Consider the following 22363-nt stretch of genomic DNA (forward strand, 5'->3'; position numbering starts at 1 on the left):
TATTTATTTTTAGAAATCTACTTAATGATTTAATTATTTTTATTAATTAACGTTCCGAAATTAATCGAAAAAAGAAAAAATTGCACAGAATTCTTAATCTGTTTGTTTCTACGTTTACAATTTATTTCATTCCAAAAAAAAAAAAAATTTGGGTCAATTATTACAAAAATAAATATGCAATTTACTTTATGAAAAATGTTTACGAAGTTTTTTCAAAAATATTTCCTTAAATATAAATTTTGTTTAAAAATAAAATTTTTTAAAATAAAATTGGAAGTATTGATAAAATATTTTAATATAATTATTCATTTTAGTTATTTTAGTTGATTTTTTACTCTAATTTTTATGTTTAGTAATTTAAATACATTTAATATCTTCATAATAATAGATATATAAGATAATAACAAAGTTATTACACGCATCAAAGAATTGTTATCTCATCTATGCTTTAAATCTCTTGAAAATTAAAATAAATAATCTACTTTACATAATAAATTTTACTAGGAATTAATTTATTGCAAGAAAATTTGCTTTAAAAAAAAATAAATTTTTCAATGTTTACAACAAAGCAACCAACTAAAATACTGGCCCAAAATTAATAAGACAAAAAAATATCTTATGAACATTGATTATTTCAAACAAGTTTAAAGTTTTATTCTGTTATCCATTTATTTTTATTTTATATTCTGAATTAATGTCTAAAATAGCTGGAAGGAGGACATCCAGAATTAAAGTCTGATTAACTTTTATAAATTGAGTTGTGATCATAATGTGCAGCTCCAACTCTAAAATCTTTATCACCTATTATTTTTTCATTCTTTTCCTAATAAAAAAAAATTCATTTGTTTTTGAATTTAGTCAACATACTTTAATTTACTTTTATATCTTTTTTGTAGATTTCGTCAGGAGATATGTATGGAGAATCAACAAAAAGTGATTTCTAATCATATTATTTTATTAAATTCGTTAATAAATTAAAACATCTTTAAAAATTTTTTAATATTTTTAAATTTAAAAAATATTTTTTAAATAAATGTATTGCCTCTGTTTAAAAATATAATTTTCCTTCAAAAATAATAATTGTCTACAAATTAATTTGTTTTGTATACAATTGATTGATGAATAATATTATTTTTACTAGTTTCGTTCTATAAAAATTAATCGAATTTATTATTCTGTAATATCCTAAACATCACTCTAATTTCTTTAATAGCTTACACACAAATATTTGAAAAAAACTTGAATTAAAGTAGATGATTGATTGCTCTAATCTAAACCAATAAATTATAAAATTCTATCTCTTTTTTGCATAAACACTTTATAAAATATTAAATAGTAAATAAATGTATTATACAAATTCTCCGAAATCTTTGCCTCTCTGAGTCCTACTTTTTACTAGAGTTGTAGAAGAATCAGTAGTCTATAGCCTTGATTAGTTTGTTTTCCTTGTTTTGTTTGACATAAAAGAAACTCCTGTTTGATTGGGCACAAATAAACCTCTTTTTAAATTATTTTCAGGATTCGACAAATTTCCTGGAACCTATTTTAAAAAAATAGTTTTAATCTTAGCTAATTTAAGGTAACTCATTATGGCAGTTGGAGTTTGTTTTTTCAAGAATTTATATTGCATGTACCATATTGATATAAACAATAATCTCTCAAAGTATTTTTAACATTTTCAAAGAAATTAGAATTAAAATTTTGAGTTTATTCAATATCAAAAGGTATTTTTAAATTTTTATTAATCTTTTCCTTAAATTTACATTAAATTTTTCTTTGATTTAATTTAAAAGTAGAATACTTTTTGATAAAAAAGCAATTCATGCTTTAAAAAAATTTTATTCAAAATATTTAAATAGTTAATTGATTGATGTCCACAATTTAAATTTCATTCTAGCTTTTATGTTTTTAATTTTCCATCTAAATAAAAAAAATAAATAAAAATTGATAGTGTCTGTCATAAATAAATAGTTATATTCTTAAGTTACTATAATTTAATTTTAAATATTTGCTTTAGTCCATTAAATTATGCAAATTAAAATATCAATTTAAAAATCAATTTTACCCACAACTTGTTAAAATCGAGTAATTCATTTGAAATTGTAGGATGCAAAAATTTTCGTATTCCTCCTGATGTGTACAAATTCTCTTGTTTTTTAAGTGATATTTTAAATTGCATTGATTTTCTTTAGCTCTAAGAAGGTTTTGTGTTGCTATCAGTAATTGTTTCATTTGGTTTTGTATGAAAATCAGTAAAAGTCTAAGTATTCTTAAGAATTGTACTTTGATTTTCATCAATTATGTCAAAATCTTCATTGTCAAAGTACCTATTGTTGGCAGGATCATTTTGTGATACTTTTAACTAACCTTCCTTGATCTTCAACTATTATTAAATATAAGTTAAAGGTTATTGCATTTTATCTTTTTTGTAAGTAAGTTAAATGCTTGAAAGTAAATTAACCTTATAAAAATAAGAAAAATAAAATTTTTATTGTTATTTAAATTCGATTTTCTCTAGAAATCTCGTTCATGCTTTAAATAAATAGATGATAGTAAGCTATAAATTAATTATTTTTTGGTATCTAATCATAATAATATAAATAAATATTAAATTTGAGAATAAAATTAATTTATAATATTTTTTCACTATTCAATTATTCTTAATTTTTCATTCCATTTTTAGATATTAAATTTTTCCATATTTCAATTTTTTTGGTAAAAATCAATTGAATAGATTTTTAAATTTATGTTTTTAATAAAAATGTTACTTTTTTATCATTAACCATGTTGTGGAAGACGAACTGAGGCACATGAGACTTTTTTGCAGAATATCCAACATGTAAAAATACGTCACTTTTTGTGTATGTTTTATTGTCATCTTTATTAAATTGAGATTTGATAAGTTTTAAAAAGTTAAAAAATTCTTTTATTACCAGATTCAACTTAATGAAATCCCATTTAAGATGCTCTTTTATTCAGCAAAACAAGAGCCATTCTTTTTCCCTTCTCTTTTTACTTTCTAAGTGTTTCTTCTATAGTTGACTCTTTCTAAATAAACTAAAAAGAGGAAATACTTGGAGCATTTTACCCTTGATGAGACTTTATTTTTTTCAAAGTATTCCAGATAAAATTTCTGAGAATTTATATTGTGTTTGGATATTTAGTGTTAGTTGCAAACAGTACTGCAAGTATGTTTTCCATTTCTACAACCTTGTTTGATATTGTTAATTTTATCAATCTAATAATCAAATTATTCTTTTATTTAATTATTTTACTATAGCTCCTCTTTCGGAATCTGCAAGAACGTTGAAATGTTTAGATGGATTTACGAAAGCAAATGTATGAATATCCCAGTTATTCTTTAATGGAATTATAAATTCGTCATCCAAATCTTAGAAAGCCCAGTGATGCATGTGCATCTTTTTAATTCCTAAATAATTCTAGTTAAGCCTTACAAAGTATTTTTTAAAAAATTACTGCATGTTTCCTCATATTTTCTTGACTTATAAAGCTTGTATTTCTCTTTATGTTCTGTGTTTGGTTTATAAACAGGAGCCTATAATCATGAAATAAACATAAGCTAATTATTTATAAAAACATGTAAATACTTTTAATATAAATTTGCCTAGGGATTGAAATTCTTAAGCAGATCTCCTCGAATGAAGACCACAGTTCCCTTTTGGAATCCACTCATTAGTTTCATAATTGAATCCGTACAAATCACCAGTAGTGTTGTCTAAAAAATAGTCTGAAGGTTTTATGCTCTTCAAATTCTAGTTATCAAAAATTAATAATTAATTAATTAATAAAAAAGTTGGATAAAATCTTTAGATATTAATATTTAAGTTAGATAAAAGTTTTTAAAGTTTTTTTTTACAGAACTGGTAGTTTGAATGTCGCTTAGCTTTCCTCCATCTCCATTTCCATTAATGATATTAATATTCTATTTTATATTTTAATTGAGAAGATATTCAGCTCTTCCATCCATAAATCTATCATCTTTATATATTCAAAATATTAATTTACTTTCTCCATATTTGAAGCACTTAAAAAAACTAAAGCTTGCATGCCCCAAGCAGAAGCAAATAGATATTTTTTTACTCTTAAACACATCCTCATCAAGGTTAAAATCTTTTTAAATTAGAAAATACTTTTATTTGGAAAGACATATATATGCCTTTATTTACTTTTCTCATTGAAGGAGACCAAGGTCTCACATTAGTATCTCCAATTACAAAAACCATATCTAATTAATCAAAATTATTTGCAGCTTCTTTTTTTAAATGAGAGCTTTCTATTTCGTATAAATAGTCATCTAAATTGTTTTTATCACGAATAAAAAACTCTGTTTCAGTATCAACTAACTCCTTTTATTCAGTCATAATCTTTTATTTACAAAATTTTATATTAGTGTGCAAATATAATTAACTAACTAGTAAATATAAATGCCTCTATTTAATTCAAGTATTTGTAAGTAATCTTAAATACTCTACCTTCATAATTAAATAATGAAAATCTGCAAATTTCTTAATCCCTGACTTATTCTTGGAGTAGCCATTTACAATTAAAATTCTCATTCAATTAATTCTATCCTAAATAAAATAAATAGCTTTCCTATTTAAATAATTATTCTATTAAATCTAAAAAAATCAATTATCTTTGTTTGCTTTAGCTATCTATTACTGTTTTGTAAATTTATAAAAATTTGCTTTATAACTAAATTTAGATGAACTAAACACGATAATTTATTATTTAGTGATTCAGTAAATTTTTAATATGGCAATTATTCAAAAAATTTTAATATCATTTTTATAAAATATTATCTTTAAAATATCATTTTTTGTTTATACTGCATTTTTAAGTTAATTCAGTAATAGATATAATATTTATATTTAAAAATATTAAACAAATCAAAGCGAATTTAAATGCTTATTATTATATAACAACAATTTCAGTATTTAAAAATTTCTAATTGATATTTATGCACATTATTTTACAATTGTTAATAATAACTATTTACATTTAATTTATATTGTGTATGTCAAATAAAATTTTGTATTTATCTATTATTATTTTTTTTATTTTTGAGAATTGGAATATATTTATTAAAAATTAAATGATTTCATATTTAAGAAACAAAGATAATGAGTAATATATAACTGCAAATTACTATTTTTAATTATAATATTTAGTTTAAAAATAAAAAAATAAATATAATTTAATTATCATTAAGCTTTAGCTCATTCAGTAAAATAAAATTATGAATGCTATCAGACTCAAAATCCTACAGTTTAATACAGTCAATGATGAAGATTCGAAAAAAAAAGGCTAAGCTTAAAACAATCTTAATAATAAAATCTATAACCAATATTTTTTTAAAGATGATAAAAAGTACGGATTTATGATAATTTGTATAATTAATTATTATAAATATAATATAAATAGTTAAAAGTTCAATATTTATTTAATAAAAAATTAATTATTGATGTAAATTTAAAAAATTGAATTAAACCGAAATTACTATTTTGAACAAATCATTTTTTATTTTAAATAGATCAAAGTATATAAAAATTAAATAAGGTAAATTTTTAATAAACAAACTTAATGAAACCAAACAAATTTTTATTTTTTCTATTTTAAAATAACAAATGTAATAAAACTACTAAAATAAATCCTCAAAAAAATAAATTAATTAAAATAAATAACAAAATTATTTTGTCTAATAGTTATTTTTTATTAGAGCTAAAAGTATTAGTTAATCCATAACCACATTATTCTATTTATGATTGTAATGATTGATATTTTAATATCCATGTATAAGATTTATCCATTTAACTTTTGCATATATTTTACCAGTCTTTTGTTTAGCTTGGATACAAATCACGATATGAAATACCAAAAGCTGCTTTATTTTGAGATACAAATTTATCTAAATAACTGCATTCATTTAATTCGTTGCATGATTCATTAACAGCAACATCAAAATAATTAATCAAATCATTTATTTGATCTCCATCATTTTTTAATGCAATAGCTAAATTTTTAGAATGAGCATAATTTGCAAGAAACAGGTTATAGTCAAGCTACTACTGGTAAGTTATTTTCAACTTTGAATCATTGGGGTTTTAATAGACATTCACATTGTCAGGGTCAACTCCATCACAACCGTTTTGAGCAGCTAAATCCATTCTGCTTTACATTATTTAAGCAAGCCCACTTGTTTAAAAGTTTCTTATATCAAGCCACCACTCATTTGGGTAACCATTATATTATCCAGCAATTATTGATTTTGGAAAATTACTTGCATCTGGTCTAAAATCTTCATATGAGCCAGCAGAGTAGTAACAAAAGACAACTTTTCCAAGGTTTTTTAATTTCTAAATTGCTCCTTATTTTATACCTTCAAATAAATCGATAAAGTAAACTTAAGCATTTACACTGATATCAATAGTTCCTTGGAGTTGGTATTAAAAAGTAGTTTTAGGAACAACTTTAACATAACCATTTGCATCTACAAATAAAAAAGTTAACACCAATATGAAGAAAGTATTTTTGAGCATTTTTATTCAATTTTATTTTATTTAATTATGAATATGAAAGATATTTTATTTTAAAGCATAAAAAAATATTCACTATTTCATTCCATTCATAACCTAAGTCTATAAAAATAAAATTTAGCAAATTAAAATTGAAAGATTTGAATAATTTATATCAGAAATAATCATATTTATAATTTTAGATTTAAAATAAAAATTTTTTAAATTAATAAAAATAATAAGTAATAAATAATTCAATTGAGTTTAATTTATAGTCTTATTAATTAATTTATTTATTAAATATTATCTCTAAAATAATAATTTCTATATGTATGTGATGATAGCATACATCTTTCAATATTTTTAAAGCTTATTTTGTTCCATTCATAGTATTTTATTAGTTAATATTAATATAAAAATATTTATTATTAATCTATTATATCTTATTGAATAAAATTTATTTCAAATATCTATTCATTATTATCATTTACTTTTTAACATTTTTTTATAACAGTTGATCAAATATCCTTTTTAAAAATTTAAATCAAATTAATAATATTGATAAATGTGCATAATAATCTTCAATAATAATACTATCTATCTCAATAAAAATAAAATAAGTTTTAAAAGGGTTTTTAATTTGATAAATAACAAAAATTCATTTATTTAAAAAAGTAATAATCTAAAAGACTCATAAAATGTTTAAAATTGATAAATAAATTCTTCATTAATAAAAGATTACCATTTTAGAATATAAAAAAATCAACATATTGAAGATAAATATTTAAATAACAATTATATAATATTAAGTATAATATATTATTATTTCTTAGATGATTATCAAAATTATATTAAATTTAATCAAGTTTATGTTTTATCTATTTAAGTATATTAATCAATTGAACAAAATTAAAATTTTTTTTATCTACATACATATCCTTATATGAATTTGAAAATTTTGGTAATATTAATAAAAATATTAAAATGTCATTAACAAATATAATATCCTCTCAATAAAATTATTACTGTGTAAAATAAAATTTTTGAAAAACCATTAAAAAAATATTAATGAGTCACACTTAAGTCTTTTTTTTTAATTTTTAATAGAGTAATTTAAAAATTAATACTGCGATTATTGAAAAGCTTACAGTTTATATTTATTAAAATTTATATTTGATATTAGTTTATGATTGATAAATGTGCATAAATATAAAAGTAGATCTGAATTTTCTCAATTAATATATAAATTTTAAATAATAATTCTTTTTATAGTAGTGAATAAATATTTTTATTTAAACAACTTAGGATTATTAATTATAATATTTGAAATATTAAAAATTCAAGCTATAATTTCAGAAAATTTGTATTTTTTTAAAGTAAGCTAAATAATTATTTGAAATTTTGTATGGCTAGAAAGAAATCTTCTTATTTAATTTAAATGGTCTTTTCCTCATTTCAGTTCATCACAATTTTAAGGTATATTAGACAAATATAAAAGTAGTAGTACTAATCTAATTTATTTAGATTAAATTTAGAGACTAACATAAATTGATGATTACATACTTTTCAAAAGTTGAATGCAATTAGAAATAATCTGAGCAGAATTGTGTAATATTTTTATGAATTTTTATTATTTTATAGGAAGAATACTTTGTTTATTTCAGCTGCTTGAGGTCAGTTCTATAAAAGAATATATTATGTATAAAAAGAATATATTATTTACAAAGAATAAGACAATATCTTACATTCAGAGAAAAATTTGTGATGGCATAATTTACAAGTTTAGATAATACTTTATTTTTATATGGAAAATTAAGGTAATGGTGAGGGATTATGAATTATAATTTAATATAAAAGAAAAATTTCTTGCTTTGTTTATATCTGTCATTTCAAACTATAATAATTATATTAAAAAAGTGTAAAATTTCTATAAAAAAATAAGGAACAAAATAGTGTTAATTATTTTTAGATTCTTCAATATTCATTTAATCAGCCAGCAGCTCACTCATTTTACTCAACAAAGCTATTAAACACAATCAACTGATCAATTCACAACCATGTAATAAGGACATACTGTTAGTTGGAGTTCAAAGAAATTAAAATCACTAAGCGAAGAATTCGTCACTGATCCTAAAGCAATTAAGCATTTAGATGTTTCAAATAACTTATTAAGGACAGGCAGATCTCTTGAGAGATTTATCAATTTAGTGACTTTAATTATTGATGAAAACCAAATTAGCAACTTGTAAGAATTCCCTCAACTTCAATCACTTGAGTGCCTGAGCTTAATCAAGGTAGAAGCTATTTTTTTATTTGATTATTCATATATCTCATTTATAATTTTAATATCATAGAATTAAATCTAAGACTTAGATGAATTCATAATGTTGTGCAAGTCCAAATTCCCTAAATTAAGCAATTTAAATTTAATGAAGAATCCCTGTTGTCCTACTTTCTTCTTACAAGAAGAAGACTATCACAATTATAGGTAGCAACTAGTTAAAAGTATTTCAACATTGACTATTATTGATGGCTTCCCCGTTACTGAAAAAGACTTTTAGCCATTTGTTTCAGAAATCTAACCCATAGAAGAAGGCAACTAAAGCAATGGGTATGGTAAATAAGTTATAAGATAGTAATATGTTGAAAATGATTAAGCAAGAGGTGTAGTAGAGCACAATCCTAAATATGCTAAAGTAAATCAAAACAGAAATATCCTTAAAGGAACCAGCTAAGGTAATAAACACATTCCCAATGAAAAATTGTGATAAAATTTAGCAAAAATGATACAATAGTTAAAAAAATTTGAAGAAAATGAACAAAATATCTAGCTTTTCCATAAAAAATATATATAATATTATTTGATTTGTTTGAATGATTAATAATTGATAAATTTATTCTCGTAATTTATATTTGTAGTAATGCAGAGTATTAGTTATAATTAATTAATCAATAATAATCAATTTCCTTTCTTATTTCTAAATAAAAACAATTATTGAAAAATTGCCATGATCAATTCCAAAATTTATCATTTAAAATAAAAATTCTCATTTTATCATTAACAATTTAATTTGGGTTCTAGTCAATGCTATGCATTTTAATTTTAGACACAATTAATTTGTTGTTATTTGTTGTTTGTAATAAAAAATTCTTTCATTTGAAAGATATTTTATAAACTAATATTTGTTTATTAATTATTCATTCATTTGATCACTTTATTATTAATTATTTCTAATGATTTTAATTTAATAATTATTTTGAAATATTTAAAAATTTTAATTTGAAATAAGTGTAATTAAAATAAGATATCTACATAGCGATAAAGAAAAATGGAAAGTGAATAGGGTTAACAAATCATTACATTAAAGGAATTGTTTGAAGGCTGGAGAACGGTCAAAGATTAAATATAAAAGGAAAGGTAAAAAATTTAAATGACGATGAAAAGAAATACATGGATTCAATATATTTCTTATAAACAAGTTTAGGGAACTAGCAATATAGATTCATATTCTCTAAAACCAAACTTTGAGAAAGCAGTCAATCAGAGTATGGAAACAGAAATACAGAGTAATTGAAATATTTAAAATGGATTTCTGTTAAAATTTCATTTGATTGATCATCATATTTTTAACAATTATGTTTGTTTTCATTCATTTTTTAAATTCTAAAAAAAATAAATATTTTCATTTATGAAGTAAGTTACTTCAAAATAAGTTTATTTTTTATTTATTAAATCTATTTTATGATTTAAAATAGCATAAAAAGTTACAGAAGCTGTTCTATTTGAAGATAGTTTATATAAATTATAAATATGTCATACAGAAATATTTTCATCTACTAAAAGACATAAAAAATTAGAGGATTAGATAAAATACAATAACATAAACAATAAGCTAGAAAATAGATAAAATGTGTTAAAGAATAAAAGATAGTGTTTTTAAATAGTGGAAAATATATTTTTAGACAGTTAAAAATGGAAAAAGTTTTAAATTTTAGAGATAGTAAGCTTAGTTGAAGAATTTATTTGAATTTTGGAGATTAAAGTTAGAAACAAGGCAAAAATAAAAGAACCTTCTTTACTAAATTCTAGTATCAAAAAAGGATAATCTTATTAAGTATGCAATTTAGTAATGGAAAAAGAATTAATCTTATAATAAAATTGCCTAAAAAGAAAGTTAAATTTTAAATTGGTTTTCTGAGCAGCAATAAAAACAAAAACTCGTCCCTATAAGATTAGAAAATAATTCATCTACTTCTACCAGTTTTATGTCGACCACTTAAAGAAATGGAAACATTTAAAATAATTAAACTTAAAGACCTCCTTTATATTCAGATAAGAAATATTCATTTGCTAATAATAATGAATAAGCTACCCACAGAAGTATTAAAAGTATAGACATCAGTTCAATCTAAATGTAAGGAGCCAACTCTAACAAAAATAATAATTTGCAAGCAAACTCTTTCAATAATGTAAAAAATTAAATATAATAATATTCTAAATAATAAAAAATGTTTAAATTTAATTTAATTGAAATAAAGTAGCTATTTATTTTAAATAAATTGAATATCTTAAATTATTTTATCTTATTTAATCTATACTAAGAAATAAATATTTACTAATATATTTAGATAAAAATTTTTTATATACACTGTAATTTCTAATATATTTAGGCCAACTAGGAAAAATAAATACTTTTTCATTCAAATTTAGTATTAATTTTTAAATTTCATGCTTTGTTTTAAGTGATTAGGTCTTAAGAAATGAGATTTTACAGTTTATTAATTTTTCATTTTGTTTCTAGCTGAGATATACCAAATCTTAGCATTTTTTAGATATTTTTGAAATATTTTGCAAATTCAAAGATTAATAAGAATATTTTAGCAATTAAATAGACATACTAATTTGGTAGTTCAATTTTTAGAATTTAGATTTAAAATTGCTACTTTGATGTTAAAAAAATGAAAAAAGATGTTTATTTATAATTATAATAGGATTACAATTAAAGAGAACTATAGAATGGAGACATGTTAGAAAGAGTTTAAAATTAATCTCAATTCATTTAACAATAGCAACAATAGTTTTTTATGAATAATAGTTTTAATAGCAACAATACAAGGATTTAAGATATTTAAGGCTAAAAAAGCTAGAATTATTAAGGTTTTAGGAGAACTGATAATGGTCAGTTGGAGAGCAGCTATAAAAATCTTGAAATCATTAGAGAAAATTAATAGCATGAGATTAGCTATTAACAGTAGTTAAGTGAAAGGAAATAATAAAATTGGAAATAAAATGATGAATAATTGATAGATCAAGAAAGTAATAATTAATTAAGTAAATAATACAAAGTTTAAGAGTTAAGAATAAAAATATAAAATTATAATCTGGAGTTGCAGGAAAAGATATAAGAATACAATGATTTAAAAACATTAAAGCTTGAAAATGACAAAGATTTAGTGGCATACATGAAAATTTTGAAAGAAGATATTAAATCATTAATTGATAACAGTAAAGAGCTTAAGCAGTAGTTGATTAATTTGTAGTGAATAAATTCTTTTATTAAATGCGTGTTTGATTATTTGAGAGTAAATAATTTACAAAATTAAGAAAAAGTAATAATTGGGGTTGCTACAAATTTGTGATCTAAGTAAGGCTTACCTCTTTTAATTACAATTAAATTTATAAAAGAAATAACAATAATTCAAAATGATAACTCGTAAATAAATTTATTTCCTTTATAATGAAGTCTTCACTAATTTCCCTATTTTAAAAATACATCAAAACAATTCTTTTATCATCGTGACTAGCTATCTATTTCATATACAAATTTAATTTTACCATATTATTATACTTTATTCCTTTATATATATCTTTCTCTGTAAATCACTAAATACTTCACTTAAACTTAAAAAAATCTTCTATCAAACTAAAGCAGATAATAAACTTCTAAGATATTCAATAAGAAATAACATTCAATTGCATCTTTTGAATTCATTTATTTTTTCTCACTTTAAATACACATCATTAATTTTTTGCCTTTTTGTAATTTTAATATTTTATAAAAAATCACTCTAATTTAAAATTTAATAACTATAAAAACACAAAAAACGCATGTAATAATAGAAATTTGTAGTAAAATAAATCTTAAAATAAAGAATTTAAAATTTTCAGGGAATTTTAAATAATGTATAAATACTTAATTGTTTAAGAAAAGGAAATAAAGATTCTAAATAATTGTAACTTTAAATTATTATTGGAAATTAACCAAACAAAAAAAATTTATAGATTTTTTGATCTAATTATGGTAAAAATTTAGAAGTCAAAGAGTAAAGCTCAAAAAAGCTAAAAAAGGAAGTTTGAAGGAACTATTGTAACACTTCCTAAGTTAAGAAGGAATACAGATAAATTAGTAAATAAAAATTAATAATAAATTATAAATAAAATATTTTGGTAGAAATTACCCCTCAGAATAAAAGTTGGTTAAAACTATTTGCAGATATAAAAACGTATGCATTTTTTATTACTTATTTTATAATATAATATTTTGTTATAATTTTATTTTATTCACTTAAATCTTTAAAAATCAATATTTTTGCAACTAAAATATCAATGATAAGTTTCCTTCAGAATTTTATTGTGTATTCATGCATGAATGAACATATGCTTATATTTTTATTTGTTTATTTTTTCCTTCAAAAGTTTATTTATTTTTTTGCTTATCATTGTGAAGGGATTTATTTATGAGATATATTAGTTTGTTTTTAAGTATGAATGTATTTATGTATGTATTTATGGTATATGAATAAACGATGAATTGATGAATGGAATTTATGTTCATAATGTAACCAAAACGAACATTAATAGATTGATGTATGTATGTATTCCTTCTTTTATATAGCTTTTAATATCACTTTAATAAACTTATTTATTTATATCAATCAAAGTCTAATAATAATAAATTAATTAATTTATTTATTGATAGAATTAATTAATTAATATTTCTAATATCCTGAACAAATTAAGCTCTTAAATTAAGTATGGTAGGCTGATAGATATACACTAATAATTTTATATAATAGTAATATTAATTATAAAACGAGGGAACAACTGTTTTTATCTTCATCATTCAAAGTAATATGTATTATTTTCGTTTTCCTTTCCAGTAGAATCAATTATAGGAGCAGGGATGTTGTGACTATCTCCATCTTCACCAGCACCACCGCTTCCAGCTGAGAGGACATCGCAAAGAGAGTTATCTGACAATAGCTCATCATCAGAGTGCTCGCTAAGCTTGAATTTATCTTCTTAGCTCTCTCCTACTTGGCTTTCTCCTTTTTCGCTATCTCTATTTTACTGTTGTTAGTTCATAGAATTGGCGTTAAATGTAGTGTTATTTATTCCATTACTATCAGAAGTATTTATCTTGTTTGATACATGCTTTGTTTGTCTTTGATCTAATAGAGTCTATCTTTTGATAATAGCTTATTCGTTGTTTTGAGACTTCTTTTTCTGGCAGAGTTTAAGCTTCTTAGCAGTTGAAACCAAGCCAAGATAACCTTTACCAAAAATGATATATAAAACCATGATAAGAAAAACTAGTCCAACAAAAATTCTTGATTCATCCCTAAAGGCTACAGCATCATCATGATCTGAATTGCCACCACCACCAAAGACATCATAAAGGAGAGAACCTCCAAAAGGACCAATGAAAGTTCCAAGAGCATAACCACCAACAAAAATACTGGAACCCATATCACTGCAAGCTCTTATCATTTTGAGATCAGGTTAGGCAACTTTACGAATCTTCATTTCGTTAACAACAATAAGTTCTATCAATTCTGGGATCATAGGAAGGATAACCATTGCAGAGGCTATACCATTAATTGACTAACCAACTGTAACTAAATACCAGTGATCACCCCCAAGAGGAAGTCCTAAGTAGGTTTCGGGAGATTAAACCAAGATACCAAGTAACGATATGAAAGTACCGAGAGTGATAATGAACTTTTTATCAAGTCTTTTGGAAATGTGTGGCATCAAGTGTAAGAAGACCATGTAAAAGAAGGCACCAACTGAAATAACATATCCAGCTTTACCTTCATCTAATCCAAGAGAGACCATATGTCTAGTGTATTATGGATTGATATAAGTGTTAGCAATTGCACTTCCAGTCATAAGAGAAAAAGTCCAAAAAATAGGACCTGTTTTCATGCAATCTATTGCCTTTACTTTATCGATTTCAACTTTATTTTTAACATCAGGAGGTAACCATTTTACAGTGAATATGCAGAGTGTGAAAATTCCACTCAAAACATAGAATGGTAATTAGTAAGCCAAAGCAGCGTTACCACCAGCGAGATTATTCAAAGCTTAACCAATCATAGGACCAAGCAATAAACCAATAGCTGTCATTGTTTCCATGATACCAATTTTCTTTTGGATTCTGTTGATTATTTATAAAAAATATAATTTTATTAATAAAACCATCACATTAATTAAGTAAGTAATATGATATTAACTAAAAGAAATTTTGTTTTTGCAAATATTTTTTTCATTTAAAAAAGCATAATTTTTATAACTGAAAGATGTTTAATCATTTGGGTTCAATATTCTTTTCGAGCATTTTATTTTGCTTTTTAATTTAATTCTTTTTTCAAATTTGTTAAGCAAGCAAGATAACAAAATTACAGATTTTCACTTTAAAAATAATTCAAGTGTTTCCTTAATTAATATCTATTAAAAATAATTGATTCTTTCTTTGCTTTTTTGTTTTAATATCTTTAGTATCAAGTGTATATATGTATGCTATTTATTTATTGATTAATTTATCTATTTTTTTTGGCTTTTATATTAAATTATTTTTTTTTGATGTACATTTAACAATAACCTTGCCTAAATAAATTAATTAATATTTACTATTAAAATAATTGCTTGCTTGATAGCTTGATACTAGCTAACTAATTAAAATTTAAAATTGATTATTCTCTCATCAATTAATTAGTTAGTGATGAAATAATTAACAGATTTTATGGCTGAAGTACCATTCATTATTAATTAATTTATGAGAATTTCTTGAAGTATTGTTTTTTTAAAGATATTATCTGAAATTAGTGTATTTTAATTTTTGATTGATATATTAATTGCTTGCTTGTAAAATTAAGTAAAATTATTAACTTTATTTAATAACAACTAAAATTTATAAATGAAATTACGAGTCAGGCCATAATTATGGGACGTAACCAAAAGTAGCAGCACCATAGCAGGAACGAGAAGCTCCTTGGAAAAAACGAGCAATCATAGAAACAGCTATAAAAGCTCCCTAATTATCAATATAATATACAACACCAAATGTCACAATTGTGAGAACTTAGATTAACAAGCCATAAAACATCAAATTTTTTTTACCCAAAAAACCCATCATTTAACCAATAGACAAAGAAACGGAAAAACTTCCGATAGGATTGAGTGCGAAAATTAAACCAATAAGTGTTTAATTAACTCCTTTATCTGCTGCAATACCTGGATAAAAAGGAGTAATTACTGAGACAGCAGCATTCAAAAAGAAGTTCATAACTGACAACGCTATCAAGTTACCATCAGCACCAAAGATTGTTTTTGGTACATACTATTTTGCTTTAGCTTCTCCTGTATCTGTCTTTGAAAGTAATGACTCTTTCAAATTATTCTAAGACTTAATCTTTTCGTCTTCAGCCATTATTTTCAATATCTGATATACTTTCTTTTATAATTAATTAATTTATTTATTTTTTTCTTTTTATTAATAATTTTCCTTAACTATTTTTGTTTTCCTTTTGTTTATTTACCTTTACTTTGATAAGTTAAGTAGTATTTCATATTAAAGTTAGTGTTTCCATAAATCCTTCGCGATTTAATGAATATTGATTGATTGATCATCAAAGTCATTTTTACACATTTCCTAAACAAAAGAGATTGATTAAGCAATAAAAGCCATGCATGAACTTAATTCAATTCAAAGAAATACATACATACGAACATATTACTTTTGATAAAAATAGATAGATACATACAAATATGCAATCTCTAAAAAAAAATTTGCATTCAAAAGATTAATAAACAAATATTATATATATTAAACAGAAAAAATACATGCATATAACCTTAATTACCTAATTGAGTAGATTGGTTATCTTAAATTACGAAGTTTTGATTTGTTTATTTAACTAATTTATTTGCAATTTATCTCTCATAGATAAAAATTTCTGATTTTCTTTTATAAAAAATTAAAAGCATATAAATACATTCAAACAAAATGTTTCTTTCTGTATTACCTTACACATTTTTCATTAATCCAATAAAATCACTGATGATCAATAAATATAAGTTTTCTTTAACATTTACACTGTTGAATGGTTTATCACAAAATAAAAATAACATTTGATAAAATAATAAATTTATCATAAAGAAAAAAAAATTTATTTTTTATCAATTTAATTTTCTTAAACAGAAGTAAAAATCATAAAATCTACCTCATAGTTTTATTTATTAAAAATATTAATGAGATAGTATTTAATAATTTCATTTTTTTATTTTGATATTTTTAAATTAAATCTTTGTAATTATTGATTCTTTAGCTTAACTTTAGTTTATTTAAATACATCATATTTTTGATTAAAATTTCTTTCCCTTTCTTTTTTAAATCCAAAGTCCTTAATGTATTAAAGTGAACATCAATTTATATTTAGGTCATTTAAATAGAACATAAAATTTTGATCAATCAATCAGATTTGATAATTACTCACAAAAAAACAAGAGTAAATCAATAAAAATATCTTTAATTTACATCTTAAAATTAAAATTTAAAATCACATTTAATATATATTTTCTCAAAAAATACTTATAAATATAACGTGTTTTAATGTAGTTACTTAGTAAATTTTAAATTAATTATTATTAACCTATTCGTTCAAACAAATATCAAATAACTTTCAAATAAAATAATACGTCAGTTTAAAAATGACTTATTAACTTTATGTTATTTCAAAAATATAAAATTGGATTGAAATCTCTAATTATTTATAATTTATGAAGCAGCTAAATAAAATATATGATGTCTAACAAATTATTTCTAAGACAGGTTTTAATAAAATTAAATTTTAAGCTTAAAGTAATACTTACCAACTATCAATTTTATTTTAGATTTATTCAGTAAAATAGAAATCCCTTTTTATTAACTCAAGCTAATTAATTATCTACTTTAATGAGTTTCTTCTACTATTTAATTAATGATAAGTTAATTTTGTATTTTGAAATTATACTAATAATAAATTATACATTAATTTATTTTTTTAATAAATAAAACAAATGCCTATTGTAAATATATTTTTAAATTGATTTTTATTCAGAATATAAATAAAACTATTACATAAATTAAAATTATTGTCAAAAAATAGGCAAAAATAATAATTAGGAAGTTTATAGTTTCATTAAAATCTAAAAAAATTAGCAAATATATATTTAATCTTAGTTTATAATTTAAAAATTATATTTATGTTAAAAGATCTATCTCTCATATCTTTAACTTATAACCCTTAAGTCAACTCAACAATAAAAAAATATGTTTTAATTCCTATTAATCTCTCAATAATTACTGCATATAATAGTCCACTTTATTCGGACTAAAAATAAAATATCTCTTACAAACTAATATTTTTAACTTTAAATTAATAAATTAAAAAGTTTTATCTTTAACATCAAACTCCAAATAAGATCAATTACAATAAATAAAAATTTGTAAATTAACTAATAAATTGAAAGTAAGCAAAAGTAAGTAAGTAAGTAAGTAAGTTAAAAATAGGGAGAGAGATTTTATACTTATTAAAAAGTTGATATTTTGCAAAGTTTTTAAAAATTTTTAGTAATAGCAAAAGTTTAAAACCTTTGAAAAATTAAATTTAAAGATAGAGAGATGAAAAAATCAAAGATTTAACTCTTATGACTGTATATTACAAAAATTAATACTCAAACAATATCTTTGGAAACACCTCAATTTTGGATTCTCCTCTTAATCCTCTTGAGGGTATTTAATGGTGTGGTGAAAATTCAAAAAACTATAATTTTGTTATCCCCTTAACTTAAAAGAGTAGCTTAATACTTCCCAAAATTTCTTAATCTGTGAGTAGAAGATGGTTTTAATACTTAAGATATAACTATCCTTCTTGATTTTACTTCTCTTTATTCTCATAATTGCTATGATTATGAAAACTCTGACACTTCTGATTCCGGTTATGAATAATGAATCTTTAACAATCATAGAGAATTCTGTTTATTAGGTAAATTTATATTATTAATATAAAGCTATTTAAAGGGAGTGTTATGAGAATCTGAATTTATTTTTACTCTATTTAAAAAATATATAGAAATAATTTAATTTCTTCTAATTTTTTCTTTTAATTAAAATAATTTTTTTTATTGGTGTTAAATATGATATAAGAAAATTAGGTGCTGCTTGATTTAACCCCCGAAACTTTTTAAAGATCTTATGTTGTTAAAAATGTGAATATACTGAACTTGATTGGGAATGTGATGTCGATATAGACAAAGGTAATGAAAGAACTGATCTATAAGGTTACAGAAGTATAGTTGGTAATTAATATATATATATATAGATGGTATTGATCATACTGCAATTTAATATCCTTATCCCATTTATTATATTTATTATGGCGTCTTGAGCTATTATAAACTTTTCACATTTATTCTTATTCTAGGAGTTATGGCAAGTATTATCTACATGGTTATATAAATTAAATAAGTAGTCGGTGTTAACTTTTGAAGCTAAAAGAAATCTTGAATATTTAAAATGATAAATAAAATTATGTATTAAATATAATTAATATTCTTTGGTTAATAAATATATTTACTGTATTTTTAACTTTAAATTGTCTTTTAATATGTTTTTAATTTTAAAAAAACGCTTACATTTTCTTAAATGATAATATTATTATGTTTTAAATAATATTAAAATCAAGAGTAAAGTTAGAATTATAGGCAAATATTATTTACCTTACTTATCAAAGTATTTAGAGTTTAATTTACTATTTATGAAGATTTTTCAAATATATAAACGTTAGTGGATTTAGATTAATTATTCAAAAATTTAATAAAAATATTAATACATAATCAACAATTTTTAGAAACTAAAAAGTAATTAGTCTTATTAAGAGTATAAAACAAGCAGCCATTACGAAACTTAAATAACAATAAATTATTTGAGCTACTAATAAAGTTAAATATCAGTAGATATTTAAGTTAATTAAAATATTATTTATAGTACTAAAATTATCATAAATTTTTATGAGGTAGAATTTGCACAATATTAACGGTTTTAATCTATCTAGAAATAGCTTAAACTCTAGTTTTTAAGGTAGTAATGGAGCTTTTAACTTCATTAACTTACCAAAGCTAAGAGAGAGTAACTAATAAATACAAAATAGTTAATACTTCCTCAATTTAAACTCCTAGAATTCTTAATTTAGCACATAAAATATTCAAACATCTAATATAATTAGCTGCATTCATGATGGGCATGAAGGCAACCCTCTAAATTTAGTTTGCATAGATGAAAAATGTTTGAAGAAGGGAGTTATTTGTACATTGTGTATGCATTTTGAGCATCAAAAACATGAGACTGTGCCTCTTTAGATTTTTCTATCTCAATTTAAGGAATAGCTCAGATTATTAATATTACAAAATTAAGTTGACGAAAATGGAAATAACTAAATAGATATTATGCTTGAGCAAGTTATGTAAGTGTAGAATGATATAATTGAATCGTTAAAGATTTTTAGCTAAAAAACATATGAAGCGATTTAAAAGACGAAAGATTATTTATACTAAATATTCTTGCAAGAAATACATGGTTATTAAACATTTGATATGAAAGTTGCTGATCTCACAGAAACAATAAAAATGTATGAAAATAATAATATCAAAAATGCAAATCATCACACTGAATTAATTTATAAAATGGTACAAAAAATAATTTCTGTTTAAAATACAGATGATATCAACTACAAAAACTAATTTAATTTCAAATTACAATTATTTCCATAATAATATGGTATCCATTTGTAAGAAATGTAAAATCAGATTATAACAGTATAAGAAAATATAGAAAATGAAATACAGGAAATGCATCATCAGATTCAGCAATCTTTATAAAATATTTTGGATTACTCTACATTGCCAAAACAAAATATGTAGAGTTTTACCTTAAATAGTTCAAATAACCAACCTCTTTCAGCTCATTTCGCTATGCAGCAAGAAGAAACTTTCAATAATAATTCTAAAGAATAGAATGTTAATTTAAACTTATAAAATAAATAATAGTCATCATCTTCATCCAGATAATTATAGCCAACATAACAAGTTGCATATAATAGATCTGTATCTCAGGGATTACCACCTCCCTCGCATAGTAGTAGCAGTAAATAATAAACAAAGAGCTAATCAAATAGGATTTCATAATAATTAAACAGCTCATTTTAAAGTGAAACAACATATAAAAATTTAGCAGAATATTAACCAAATATTATGAATACTTAGCAGTCTCGTAGAAAGGAAACTCATTTATTATCTAGGAGCTATGCTTCGTCGTCATCTCCTAAAGAGCATTCGCCATATAAGAGTGATTCAAGATAAAATACAAGTCATAGCTTACAAAACAAATAAGGTTAAAATGAGCAGTCTAATTAAAATTTAAAAGGAACAGTTAGTTATACACCAAACTTTTCAGTTGACACAGATAACTTTTCTATAAACCCCATAAGCAATATATTAGCTCATAATAATGTAATTAGAGATATGGTAAGTGTGGGCAACAATAAAATAGCAACATGTTCTTATGATAGCATAATTAAAATTTGGAAAAAGAATAATTCTTCTTTGATCCAAGAGCTAAAAGGCCATACAGATGAGGTTTATTAATTGTCATACTCAAATAAACATAATCTTCTTGCTTCTTCTTCATACGATAAAACGATTCGTATATGGAAAGTAAAGACTAAAATATTATAAAGATTTTTTTCAAATAATTTATTAATTTAATTTAGGAATATTCAGAATGGAAGCAACTCGTCACATTAAGAGGACACACTGGCAAAACTTGGGCTGTCAAATTTATTGATGTTACTAATAAATTAGCAACAGGAGGTAATGATAGGATAATAAGAATATGGAACATTTTTAATGGTGAATGTGAGAGCCTTTTAGAAGGTAGCTAAGATACGATATGGAGCTTGCATGTTTTAAATGACGGAATCAGATTAGTCAGTGGTGATAATAAATATATTAAATTTTGGGATCACAAAGCTGGAAAAGTTTTAAAAAGTTTATAAGCTCATGAAGACAGGATTTATTAATTGAAAGAATTATGTTGGCAGAAGAACTCTAAGTAATCATTCTTAATTTCAAGTGGCATGGATAAAAAAGTGAAAGTATGGAATATTAAAAACTATGCTCTCCTTTACAGTTTTGCAGAATAAATGATAGTGACTAGTATAGAGACTATTATAGATAGAAATATTATTGTGTTAGGATTATGGGGAGATAAAAAGGAAGGCGGAATAGCCTTCTGGTATGTTCCTTTGGAATAGTCAGTTAAAGAAAACTAAAATTATGGTTAGTAGCCTTTAAAAATTAAAGATTATATGGGTACTTATTCTGGAGTCAGCTAACTTATTTATGACTCTGATCTTTAAAATTTATATACTTCTCACTCTAATGGTTAAATATAAATTTTAGGTTTGAAATGGAGGTGACTTATATAAAATTCATAAAATAACTATAA

General features: G+C 22.5%; 8 protein-coding genes across 8 annotated transcripts; 5 read left to right on the forward strand and 3 right to left on the reverse strand. All coding sequences in view use genetic code 6, as the record gives it.

Annotated features, from left to right (window-relative positions):
• Positions 1-634: 634 nt before the first annotated feature.
• TTHERM_00467310 (hypothetical protein) lies at positions 635-4577 on the reverse strand (the record flags this gene model as incomplete). The annotated part of the gene is made up of 13 exons (XM_001025027.3): positions 635-823; positions 878-940; positions 1355-1540; positions 2066-2383; positions 2769-2878; positions 2934-3210; positions 3276-3430; positions 3478-3556; positions 3609-3773; positions 3878-3943; positions 4027-4131; positions 4188-4385; positions 4494-4577. The coding sequence occupies 13 exons, from the start codon at positions 4575-4577 to the stop codon at positions 635-637; spliced, it is 1995 nt and encodes a 664-aa protein (XP_001025027.3).
• A 1098-nt stretch (positions 4578-5675) lies between these two features.
• Positions 5676-6560, reverse strand: TTHERM_000467319 (endo alpha-1,4 polygalactosaminidase precursor; the record flags this gene model as incomplete). The annotated part of the gene is made up of 1 exon (XM_012800253.1): positions 5676-6560. The coding sequence occupies one exon, from the start codon at positions 6558-6560 to the stop codon at positions 5676-5678; it is 885 nt and encodes a 294-aa protein (XP_012655707.1).
• Positions 6561-8316: 1756 nt separating this feature from the next.
• Positions 8317-9487, forward strand: TTHERM_00467320 (hypothetical protein). The gene is made up of 2 exons (XM_001025028.3): positions 8317-8830; positions 8891-9487. Exons 1-2 carry the CDS (start codon positions 8357-8359, stop codon positions 9302-9304), a joined length of 888 nt encoding a protein of 295 aa, XP_001025028.3. The 5' UTR covers positions 8317-8356; the 3' UTR covers positions 9305-9487.
• Positions 9488-9865: 378 nt separating this feature from the next.
• Positions 9866-10111, forward strand: TTHERM_00467330 (hypothetical protein; the record flags this gene model as incomplete). The annotated part of the gene is made up of 1 exon (XM_001025029.1): positions 9866-10111. One exon carries the CDS (start codon positions 9866-9868, stop codon positions 10109-10111), a length of 246 nt encoding a protein of 81 aa, XP_001025029.1.
• Positions 10112-10445: 334 nt separating this feature from the next.
• On the forward strand, positions 10446-12080 carry TTHERM_00467340 (hypothetical protein; the record flags this gene model as incomplete). Its single annotated transcript, XM_001025030.1, has 2 exons — positions 10446-11006; positions 11529-12080. 2 exons carry the CDS (start codon positions 10446-10448, stop codon positions 12078-12080), a joined length of 1113 nt encoding a protein of 370 aa, XP_001025030.1.
• A 1576-nt stretch (positions 12081-13656) lies between these two features.
• Positions 13657-16249, reverse strand: TTHERM_00467350 (MFS transporter; the record flags this gene model as incomplete). Its single annotated transcript, XM_001025031.3, has 2 exons — positions 13657-14977; positions 15747-16249. The coding sequence occupies 2 exons, from the start codon at positions 16247-16249 to the stop codon at positions 13657-13659; spliced, it is 1824 nt and encodes a 607-aa protein (XP_001025031.1).
• Positions 16250-18764: 2515 nt separating this feature from the next.
• On the forward strand, positions 18765-19379 carry TTHERM_000467369 (hypothetical protein; the record flags this gene model as incomplete). Its single annotated transcript, XM_012800254.1, has 3 exons — positions 18765-18845; positions 19015-19158; positions 19284-19379. 3 exons carry the CDS (start codon positions 18765-18767, stop codon positions 19377-19379), a joined length of 321 nt encoding a protein of 106 aa, XP_012655708.1.
• A 490-nt stretch (positions 19380-19869) lies between these two features.
• Positions 19870-22334, forward strand: TTHERM_00467370 (WD domain, G-beta repeat protein; the record flags this gene model as incomplete). Its single annotated transcript, XM_001025033.1, has 2 exons — positions 19870-21570; positions 21627-22334. 2 exons carry the CDS (start codon positions 19870-19872, stop codon positions 22332-22334), a joined length of 2409 nt encoding a protein of 802 aa, XP_001025033.1.
• Positions 22335-22363: the final 29 nt, after the last annotated feature.

The sequence above is a fragment of the Tetrahymena thermophila genome, assembly GCF_000189635.1.
Source record: "Tetrahymena thermophila SB210 genomic scaffold scf_8254371, whole genome shotgun sequence".
Lineage (NCBI taxonomy): Eukaryota > Ciliophora > Oligohymenophorea > Hymenostomatida > Tetrahymenidae > Tetrahymena > Tetrahymena thermophila.